Source organism: Piliocolobus tephrosceles, chromosome Y, assembly GCF_002776525.5.
Source record: "Piliocolobus tephrosceles isolate RC106 chromosome Y, ASM277652v3, whole genome shotgun sequence".
In the NCBI taxonomy this organism is placed as follows: Eukaryota; Metazoa; Chordata; class Mammalia; order Primates; family Cercopithecidae; genus Piliocolobus; species Piliocolobus tephrosceles.
In genome coordinates this window covers 15,700,346-15,711,972 of record NC_045456.1, presented here as the reverse complement: position 1 = coordinate 15,711,972, position 11,627 = coordinate 15,700,346, and the positions used below count along the sequence as shown (strand labels likewise).

At 44.4% G+C, this 11,627-nt stretch overlaps 1 protein-coding gene across 3 annotated transcripts in view; it reads right to left on the bottom strand.

Annotated features, from left to right (window-relative positions):
• Positions 1-230: 230 nt before the first annotated feature.
• LOC111528595 (glucose-fructose oxidoreductase domain-containing protein 1-like) overlaps positions 231-11,627 on the bottom strand; it is a 20,547-nt gene continuing 9,150 nt past the window's right edge. The window contains exons 2-3 of one of the 3 annotated variants that reach the window (XR_003307270.2): positions 1,821-1,915; positions 235-1,594 (exon numbers count right to left, since the gene is read on the bottom strand). Coding sequence is in view for 1 of the 3 variants with exons in the window: in XM_026449423.2 (XP_026305208.1) it covers positions 1,899-1,915 (17 nt within the window). In the remaining 2 variants the exon portion in view is untranslated. Of the gene's footprint in view, positions 1,916-11,627 lie in introns of all 3 variants that reach the window. The other 2 variants (XR_003307269.2, XM_026449423.2) reach the window with 2 other exon arrangements.

The window sequence follows — 11,627 nt, the reverse complement described above, 5'->3', positions numbered from 1 at the left end:
GGATCACCTGATGTCAGCAGTTCAAGAATAGCCTGGCCAACATGGTGAAACCTCATCTCTACTAAAAATACAAAAATTAGCTGGGCATGGTGGCACATGCCTGTAATCCCAGCTACTCAGGAGGCTGAGGCAGGAGAATCGCTTGAACCCAGGAGGTGGCAGTTGCAGTGAGCTGAGATTGTGCCATTGCACTCCAGCCTGGGCAACAAGAGTGAAACTCCATTTCAAAAAAAAAAACCTATTGGATGCCACTCTAATGCCATGTGACTATCCTGTTCCCCAAAAATAAGTTGTAATCAACAGAGAAGTAAAGATCATGAAATAACATTTTCTCAATTTTTTAATATCCTGTGGGATACATGCAGTCCCCAGGCTATTGCCTCCTCAGTTACGGAATTAGATGATGCAAGTTCCAGTTCAGTCACCATTTCCCCCTTTTTATACTTTGTCAATAAAAATGATATGGCCTTTGTTCATACAGACCATTGATACTGCACCACGTTATACTGGAAAACACACAAGCTTTGGAGTCAGGCAAACTTAAGTAGAATTCTGATTCCACTTGCTCTTAGCTGTGTACACTTGCCAAAATACCATATTTCACAGGATCTAAGACACCACTGCAAAGACCTACAGTTATCTTACTATCAAGAAAGAAAAGCCCTTTTAGACATATCTATATTTCAGGTGTTCAAATGTGAAAATAATACATGTCATAGAATCAATGACATGTGATATTTAATCTCTCTACAGTGAAGTTTCTCACTTGTAAGATGGAGATGCTAAATGTCCACATTGGAGGTTGGCCATGAGATGTAAATGAGTAACACTTGTACTATGCCTCACTCCAGATCTGGCACATAGTAAGTACTCCACAGAATGCTAGTTTCTCTTCTCTTTCCAAATGTGATGAGTAGGTTCTGGATAGATTACAAGTTATCTCAGAGTACATGCCATATCTTATATGCATTTGACCTTTTCTAACTCCCCATGACCGAGAATATTGCCTTACACATTGTAGTCACTCAGTAAATAGGTAAGGAATACAGATGATGAATTTGTTTGAAAAACCGATAAATACTGAAGTTGGAAAATCCCATTGGTGGATGTAGCCAGTGATGTCCCACTGGCTTCCCCAGCACCTGCATGTGATGAGCACATCTATCTATAATCTTGGCTGGGTCTGGGGACTGGAAAGAAGAGCAAATGCCGGCTTATGAAGCACATCCCTCCTGGAATCCCCCATGCCGGCAGGCTGTGGCTGGAGGCCCGCTGCATTCAGGCAAGAACCTGCAGCTAAATCTCAGTTCCACAGACAAATGCAGCATTGTGGTCCCCGTGGGCCTTCGGGGAAAGCCAGGCTGCCTCTGTGCCCTGGATGTGAACGGCTGTGCATATTAAGTTAGACAGGCTGCATCCCCAAGGGCTTAAACCCGTCCCCTGGGACTCTCCAAGAGCAGCATCCTGGGGGTAAACAAATGTCCCATGTGGGGGTGCTGGAGGGAGCAGAAGCTCAGCTGAACAGAACCACGTGGCATTGTTTTTTCCCCAATATTGTTCTGCCTGCTGATTTTCTTCCTCCGATGTCCCGGTTCTGTTGGAAAGGGAGAAGAGACAGAGAAGAGGAACACATCTCATTTTCCACCACCCACTTTTGATTATTCATATTCATGTGGGAGATGAGAAGAGTCTGCCAGGGACACATTTAAATAACAAGTACTCTAAAACCATTACTTTGCCCTTGACTACAGTCAAGAGACATTCCGTGGGCAGCACACTGTAGTGTGTGCGCACTCACACCCTCACAAATGCACACTCACCTCTCCCTCCAAGCTCCACAAGCTGGAACCTAGCAGTCCCAGTTCCCTAAAGATTGCTCACACAGATGGATGTGGCTTTCACAACATTAATGGGACTAGAAGGAAAAAAAAGCAATAATAATTAGCAAAACAGTAAGTATGTATCAGTTGAGGTTTCATGCTTCAGTATTTATGTAGCCTCTCCCCTGGGCTGAAGGAAAGGACAAGGGAGTGGAGAGAGGAGGAATAAAGTCGGAAAGCCCATTGCCCGTGGAAGTGCACAGCATGTTGGCAGCAGGGCAGAAAGCACCTTACTCTGAAGTCAAAATTCCTCGCCCTGGCCCAGGTCCTCAGGAGCTAGCTGCCAGGTGTTCTCGAAGGTTCCTGCAGGACAAAGACGCCTGGCATCTACTTCTTTCCCCTCACCAACTTCCTGGGCCATCTACTAAGACCCTTTGCTTCTTGGTGCTTTGAGGAGGGAAAAATGTCTTTCTTACCTCCCCCAGAGGATGGCTGAGAGGGTTAAGGAAGACGCTACCTCTGAGCGAAGGCAGAATTCCTGCCCTGGAATCACCCCACGGACCCCAGGTCTGTGCCATCTGCTACCTAAAGTCCTGTAATAAACCTGAGGGAAGGCGGGTGGAGCAGGGAGGGGCACTGTCATTTATCTCGTTGCTCAGTCCCTGTGTCTAATAAAGAATTTAGGAAACTTCCCACAGCACATCTTCTTCTCATTAATAATAGAGTCCTTACTAATAAATCCAGAAAGCAGCACCCAGATCTTGTTAAACCTCTACTAGTTTTGAAACGTCCATAGCCCAATGTGGAGGCTATCAACACATTCCCAGGAGAAAATGAAACACACCCACAAGTTGGGGTTGCTAAAAAAATCCATGTTTGGATCTCACATAAGTGACTGATTTGCCCATTGCTATATCCATTAATGCTGTCCAGTAGAACTTTCTGCAATGATGGAAATGTTCTATGTTGCATGGTCCAATATGGTAGCTACCAGTCAGCCACACGTGGCTTGAAATGTGGCTAGGACAACTGAGGAAACTGTATTAGTCTGTTCTCAAGCTGCTGATAAAGACATACCCGAGACTGGGAAGAAAAAGAGGTTTAATGGGACTTACAGTTCCACATGGCTGGGGAGGCCTCAGAATCATGGCGGGAGGTGAAAAGCACTTCTTACATGGTGGCGGCAAGAGCAAAATGATGAAGACGCAAAAGTGGAAACCCCTGATAAACCCATCAGATCTTGTGAGACTTATTCACCATCACCAGAATAGTACAGGAAAGACCAGCCCCCATGATTCAAGCACCTCCCCCAGGTCCCTTCCACAACACATGGGAATTCTGGGAGATACAATTCAAGTTGAGATTTTAGCGGGGACACAGCCAAACCACATCAAAACTGCATTTTTCATTTTTTTTAGTTTTATGTAAATTTAAGCAGCCACATGTGGCTAATGGCTACCATACTGCATAGCACAGACCCAGAGAGCATCTCCGGTATATAGCTGGCACTCAATAAATCTTTGTTCAAGGGAAAACGTAAATGGACAATCGTTCACCATAATAAGTTCTGATCAAACAGGATTCTCATATTTATTGAGTCCTCATTTTAAACAAAGCCCTGTTTAGGTCAACAACCTCCTGAGATGGGTACTTCTGTTATCCCAATTATACAGATAAAGAAACTGGGGCTTCAAAGAGTTAAGTGAGGAGCCCACAGCCACATAGCACATAGCCAGCTAAGGACTGTGCCCACACACCCATTTCTGCATGCCTCCAGCTTTCTGTAGTCTGGTGGGACAGCCTCTTCAAACTACTTTTTCCATTGACCAAAAAAATCCTTAAGGAGCATTACTTTACTTTCACCAGAATGACATCAAATTAGTTAAGGAACTTTTCCTTTTGAAATAGAAAAAAATGAAGATAGACAATTGTTGTCACTTCTAGGGATCTTTTAAAAGTCTAGCCAGAGCAGTAACTTCACAAGGCTCTGTTGTCTGACTTCTGGGTCCCAAGTCAAGAGTTAACTATTCATTCCACCAGTGTGACCTCTCCCTCAAATCATCTCCCAAGATGGCAGACGACTCTGAGAGAGCCTCACAATCATCATGTCCATGAGCTCTCACCTCTGAACGCTGAGAGGTGAGAAAGGGAGGAGAAAGGGAGGTGAGAAAGGGATCTGAAACACCAGTGACCCAAATCCAGAGTTTGTAGCCCCTCCCACCATGAAAGATGGGAGAAGCATGTCTATATGTTATACGCAAATGTCCTTCTCCAAGGAGATTACTGCATCCTTGCTCATCTAGTAAATTATAGCTGCAGCCAGCCCTGCCCCTTGCATCATCAGGGCTCAGTTATATAACAAGAGAACATGCGCTCCTACCACCATCAAATGTAAGCACCAAACCAGCGGCTGGGCACCCTTCAAGGCATCCTCTCCTCAGCTGACTCTGTTTACCATAGCATGCCCCTGACTCCATCACACACAGAGCTGTCTTGACAGCATTACTAGCTAAATCAACTTTTGCAGTTCTTCCCATGCCATCTAAGGAGGCCATTTGGGCTCCTCTCAACAGGGTCCTTTCCAACACTCCAGCAAGCTGTCTGCCTTGACTGACCCCAGAGCTCTGGCATTTGTGGCTGTCACCACTTGAGATATGAAGGGAAAGATGCAACTGATACTTACTGCTGATGAAGAAAAGTATTTGTAGAATTTCAGACATTCTTAAACCATTCTAACTTTGCCCTAGGAGGTCAACTCAAGCCACACAGTTTATCTCGCATAACCAGTGGTTCCTTGAGGAGGACTTTACGTCATAGAGCCTCCCATGTCTTCCTTTTCGATTATTTAAATCCTACCCCCTCTTCTGGGCCCAGTTGAAGACCAACCCACTTTTTCCAAGAGGTCCTACAGGACCCTTCCAGCTCTCAGAACGCCCCTTTCCTCAGCTTTCAGGCAGCCTCCACTCTCTGTAGTGCCACCTTCTCAGTAACCCACCAAAGAGGGGAAGGGCGCCCAGGACGAGTGGGGCCCCACTCACTGGCCCCACTCATTTTATCTCCGACGTCAAGTTCATGTTCCCCACTCAACAAAACAAATGTGCAGCAGTAAACTGGAAGCAATAATTCACCAGCTCTTAGAGGAAGTCCCTTCCAGGCCCCTTGTGCTGCAAGTGTCTCATTTAAACACACAACACTTTTTATGAGGGGGATCCTGTTAAAACATTTTCTGCAGGCAGGCGCGGTGGCTCACACCTGTAATCCCAGCACTTTGGGAGGCCGAGGTGGGTGGATCACTGAGGTCGGGAGTTCAAGACCAGCCTGAGCAACAAGGAGAAATCCCGTCTCTACTAAAAATACAAAATTAGCTGGGTGTGGTGGTACATGCCTGTAATTCCAGCTACTCGGGAGGCTGAGGCAGGAAAATCGCTTGAACCTGGGAGGCAGAGGTTGCGGTGAGCCAAGATCATGCCACTGCACTCCGGCCTGGGTGACAAGAGCAAAACTCCATCTTGGGAAAAAATAATAAAATTAAATTAAATTAAAATTAAAATGCCATTTTTTCCCCTTTGCCTTAGTGCCTTTTGTAGACTGGCACTGGGAAGCCTACCCAAGTGACTGACCCTTAATCCAATAATGATTTTTCAGGGATTACTCAACTGCCTCCAGCAAACTCTTCCTGGCATTGCAGTATAACCATTCACTCTGCACTTAGTCATGTATCTCATTGCATTGCTCTATGTGTGCCTATGCACTCTTCTTTCAAGGACAAAGACTATGTCTTACTTTATAGGGCATTTCTCACCACAGCTAACATACTGCTACAGGGATTCAAAAGGCATTTACTAACTAAAAATAAATGAAAAAAACAAAAAAAAACAAAAACCACTCTCCAGACACTGGGCAGAATAGGTGGTTAGAAAACCCTACTGGAAGACAATCTTCATGTTGGAAACGCCCCTGGCAGAGGGTTCAGTGCATTCTCACAGCCCAAGGCAACGCCAGAGTCCCAGGCATGAGCACCCCCTCACCTGGTAGTCTTGCTCTTCTACTCCATGAACTATTTCAATGAATACTCGGCAAAACTAATTTTACTTGGGTTGGAGAATTAGTTCCGCTGTACTAGTTCCAAAATCAAAAATAAGAGGAAGGATATGAAAACCAAAAAAAAAAAAAAAAACTCTACCCCTTCCCCAAGTGAAGTCTGCTACCTCAACAAAATAAGAAAATCATAAAACCAACGCTTACAAATCAATAAATGACAAACAACCCTATTTAAAAATGGGTATTAGATTTGAACAGTCACTTTATCAAAGAAAAATGTGACTGTCTAATAAACACATGAAAAGCTGTTCAACATCATTAATTGTTATTAACAAAATGCAAACCAAAGTCCTAACAAGATACTTCTACATACCACCTATAATGGCTATGATAAAAAAGACTGACAAGGCTGGGCATGGTGGCTCACACTTGTAATTCCAGCAGTTTGGGAGGCCGGGTGGGTAGATCACTTGAGGTCAGGAGTTCAAGACCAGCCTGGCCGACATGGCGAAACCCCATCTCTACTAAAAATAGAAAAATTAGGCAGGGCGCAGTGGCTCACACCTGTAATCCCAGCACTTTGGGAGGCCAAGGTGGGCAGATCACGAGGTCAGGAGTTCGAGACCAGCCTGACCAACATGGTGAAACCCCATCTCTACTAAAAATACAAAAAAAAAAAAAAATCAGCTGGGTTTGGTGGCAGGCGCCTGTAATCTCAGCTACTCAGGAGGCTGAGGCAGGAGAATTGCTTGAACCCTGGAGGTGAAAGCTGTAGTGAGCCAAGATCGCACGACTGCACTCCAGCCTGGGTGATGGTGGAAGACTCTGTCTCAAAAATAATAATAATAATAATAATAATACAAAAATTATCTGGGCATGGTGGCACACACCTGTCATCCCAGGTACTTGGGAGGCTGAGGCAGGAGAATCACTTGAACCCAGGAGACAGAGGTTGCAGGGAGCCGAGATCATGCCCCTGTACTCCAACCTGGGCAATGGAGTGAAACTGTCTCAAAAAAAAAAAAGACTGACCATACCAAGTGTTGCTGATGATATCAGAAAATTAGAACTCTCCTACGTTGCTGATGGGAATGTAATACGGTGCCACTGCTCTGGAAAACAGTTGGGTAGTTTCTTAAAAAGTTAAATACATACACACTATACAACTGAGCAATTTCAATCCCAGGTATTTAACCAAGAGAAATGAAAACATGGCTCCACAAAAGACTTATATGCAAATGCTCACAGCAGCATTATCCACAATCACCAAACACTGGAAACAATACAAACATCCATCAGATGGTGAATGGATAAACACAACGTGGTATATCCACACAATGGAATATCACCCAGCAATAAAGATAAATGAACTTCTGATCCGTGCAACAACATGGCTGAACATCAAAAACATTATGCTAGGTGAAAGAACTCATGCACACATGACTCCAGACTTCATGATTCCATTTAATTGAAAGTTCTAGGAAAGGGAAACTACAGAGACAGAAAGTAGACTAGTAGTTACCTGGAGCCAGAAGTGGGAATGAGGACTGATTACAAATTGGCATGATTACAAATTGGCATTTAGCGTGTTGAAAATGTTCTAAACATATAAATGTACTAAAAATGGAATCACTTACAATGGGTGAATCTTACGAAATAAAAAGAATGGAGAATTGTATGGTATATATAGTTCAATAAAGCTATTTTTTTAAAAAGTAGTGTTAAAACTACAAACCAACTTAATTGGAGCTTCAAAAATTTTGGAGAGGCCGGGCGCGGTGGCTCAAGCCTGTAATCCCAGCACTTTGGGAGGCCAAGACGGGCGGATCACGAGGTCAGGAGATCGAGACCATCCTGGCTAACACGGTGAAACCCTGTCTCTACTAAAAAATACAAAAAAAAAACTAGCTGGGCGAGGTGGCGGGCGCCTGTAGTCCCAGCTACTCGGGAGGCTGAGGCAGGAGAATGGTGTAAATCCTGGAGGCGGAGCTTGCAGTGAGCTGAGATCCGGCCACTGCACTCCAGTCCGGGCGACAGAGCAAGACCCCGTCTCAAAAAAAATAAAAATAAAACAAAATAAATTAAAAAAAAAAATTTGGAGAAATTTATAGTTTCAGTTTAAGGACATTAATCAAAGAAGCATCTTAATACTCTGCGGGCTATTAAAATTAGAGACTGGAAAATTTCTTTAAATCATAACGTTTTAATGTAAAGTTACTTTCCTGCACTTTTTAATTCTCCACAGTAGGATATTAACAATTCTCAAGGAAGGTCTAAACCCCAAGGCACCCCAGACTCGCCCAAACCCTAGAAGTCAAAGACCTGTAGACGGGTATAGAATTGCTCAGGGTGAAGTGTCACTGTGGCTCTCAGTGGTGTGACAGCCTCTTTCCCAACATTCTTCTTAGCTCATGTGAACCCAAAAGAACGAACACTGGCCTTCCAGGTCTCCTGCCTTGAGGACAAGTGCTCAGAGGCCTGCTGCTCTCCTAGGGCCCCACACCCACCAGCTGAACTAACCAGAGCAGTTTCTCCACTGACACATCTTCCAGGTGTCTCTTCTCTCAGCTTGCCTAGCCAGATGGCCTTGATCCAAGCAAAATCTGTATTAGTCGGGGGTTCTCCAGAGAAATAGAACCAATACGGTGTGTGTGTGTGTGTGTGCATGCATATATAGAGAGATTTGTTTTAAGGAACTGGCTCACACAATTGTGGGGCTGGCAAGTCTAAAAGGTGCAGGACAGGCAGGCAGACAGGCAGGCTGGAGACCCGGAGAAGAGTTGATGTTGCAGTTTCCAGTAGAAAGGCAGTCTGAAGGCAGAAATCCGTCTCCCTCAATCTCTTCCTGACTCCTGGCTCCTTCAAACCCTTAAGACAGTTCTTGAGCAGAAAGCGACTATGTCTCTTGGCACTCTTGTGACCTGCTGCACATGCTATCCAAGAGGCTCTTGGTAAAGGTCTGCAAACCTACCAAGACCATAGAACTCCATGCAGTTGGTCATGTTTATCTACTTTCCCATCACACTCTTCAAAATATATATGTCTTAAATTTAATAATTTAATAATAATAACAATGTTGGTATTAATAGGTAATCACATCTATTATTTCTTTTTTGCTATGGTTATCAAAGCAGTGAAATTCCAAGTGTATAATTCACAAAGCAGATAAAAAACCTACACGATCAGGCCAGGTCCACGTGGTGGCTCACTCCTATAATCACAACACTTCGGGAGGCCAAGGTGGGTGGATCACTTGAGGCCAGGAGTTCGAGACCAGCCTGGCCAACATGGTGACCCATCTCTATCAAAAATACAAAAATTAGCCAGGCGTGGTGGCACATGCCTGTAGTCCCAGCTACTTGGGAGACTGAGGCACAGGAATCGCTTGAACCTGGGAGGTGGAGGTTGTAGTGAGCTGAGATGGCGCCACTGCACTCCAGCCTGGGCAACAGAGTGAGAATCTATCTAAAAAACAAACAGAAAAAAAAACAAAAACAAAAAAACAAACAAAAAAAAACACCTACCTACACAATCAAGAAACGTCTATATTTGGTTTTTTGTTTGTTGTTTTGTTTTGAGAAGGAGTTTTTTTCATTCTTGTTGCCCAGGCTGGAGTGCAATGGTGCAATCTCGGCTCACTGCAGCCTCCACCTCCGGGTTCAAGTGATTCTCCTGTCTCAGCCCCCCAAGCAGCTAGGATTACAGGTGCGCACCACCACCCCCAGCTAATTTTTGTATTTTTAGTAGAGATGGGGTTTCACCATGTTGGCCAGGCTGGTCTCGAACTCCTGACCTCAGATGATCCACTCACCTCAGCCTCCCAAAGTGCTGGGATTACAGGTGTGAGCCACCAGGCCCGGCTGAAAAGTCTACATTTGTAGTAACTTCCACCGTCTATATTCTTAGAATCAGCACTTTTTTTTGGAGAGTGCAGCCCAGATCAGAATGACTGCTCTTAACAGTCCCTCCACCCCTCCAGCAGGGTAGTCTCAGCAGCATTTGGTGATGAATCCCTCACGCTCTGGATAACCACAGGAAAGACTGAGCTGGGAGAAAGCGTCTGGTACAAGCAGGAAGAGCTGGGTGCGGGGGCAGGGCTGCACCTTTCAGGTGGTTGAACCTGTCATGTTCATATTTGGGAGTGTGTGTGGACAATTTTTCACCCACCACTTGAGCCTGTGAAGCAGAGCAGGCTGGTGTAGAGAGGGATGGATGAGGAAGCAGACACACAGAGAGAAGCAGAATAAAATTCAGAGGATTTCTGTTTTCCAGGTGTCTACTAAAGCCCCTGCTGCAGCCCTGTGCCTGTGTCATGTGGGACCCCCCTAAGCACCCTCACTGCAAGGGACAGTAAATCTTCACAGCAGCATGGTGAGCTCTTGGTAACCCCATCAGTACCTTTGAGTGATCACGTAGCTGTGAAGCAAGTATTGGATTCACAGCAAAGATGACACCTGAAGCTTGGCTTAGGTACCGTCCCTTTACAAAGAAAAGAAAAAATTTAAACACATTCTCTGAGTCTTGCAGGAAGGAATCATCTCTTCAAAAAATATTTTTAAAAAATCTTCAAAAGCACCATTTGGAAGAGGCTAAAGAACTACTCACTTAAAAATTTAATTTTTTTAAAAAAAGAACTCATTGCATTAGGGCAAAGTAAAAACTACTGTTTATTGAGCTTGATGCAGATAGCTGAGGGCAGCCACAGGGTAGGTCTTTATATTTTCCCTCTCATTTTAGTTGTCACACCAACCCTATATGATAGTATTAGCTGTGTGTTATTGGTAAGAAAACTGAGGCTCAGGAAGGATGGGTATGACTCCCAAAGTCACACAGTAGTAACCTGTCAACCTTTCCTTTCATTGATGAGTGTTATGAAGCACAACGTCTTATACAATGACGCTCTTTGCTGGGCTATGATTGCTCTGAATCAAATATATAATTAAGTGCCTGTATATTTCATTCTTGGTGAAACCCTTAAAACATGCTATTGACTTCCACTTTTTGTTGTTGTTCTTCTTCCCCAGTTTAAGGTATCAAAATGAAGATATCAAAATGGATTCTTCATTTAGCTTCTTCTCACTCCAATGGAAACTTCTGCAGAATTGCACATTATCAAAGCCAGATATCATCAACAAAATAATCGTTCAACTGCACCTACTTTCAGTCAGATGAAATGAGATTGGTGAGGCTTGACTTCTCCTAACAATAAATAGAGTAATTTCTTTCATTTACGTAATGCCCAAGGGCTTCCTTGGCTCTACAACAAATTGATAGACCAAAAATCATTTCACTCAGTGCTCAGGGGCAGGAACCCAAAGAGAAATAGGCAATCACCTTTTTCACACAGTGTGGAGACAGGAATAGATCCAGAAGAGATCTCAAGCAAGAACTGGAAATGCAGGGTTTGCTAGGATGTCAGAATGGCTGCTGTCAAGTACATTGTGAGCATTATCTGCAGCATTATTTCTGCTGGTGTGGCAATGCTGGCTTGCAAAGTCCTCTCTCAACGCCATTTCCTCTTCACTCCCTCACCTCTGTTCCTAGCAGCCCTCCTCAACATGAAGCAAGTGCTGACACCATGAAGAAGGACAGAAAAGGGCCAATTGCTCCAGGTCCTCAGCTGATGATGCCAAACAAGTTGTGACAAGATCAGTGTGCAGCAAGATCAAAGCTCAAGGAAAACCTATGGCCTTATTCACCATCCCAAAGGAGCCTTGCACTCCCATGGAGAAGTTTCACCAAGAGAGTCTACACTGCTGTCTCCAA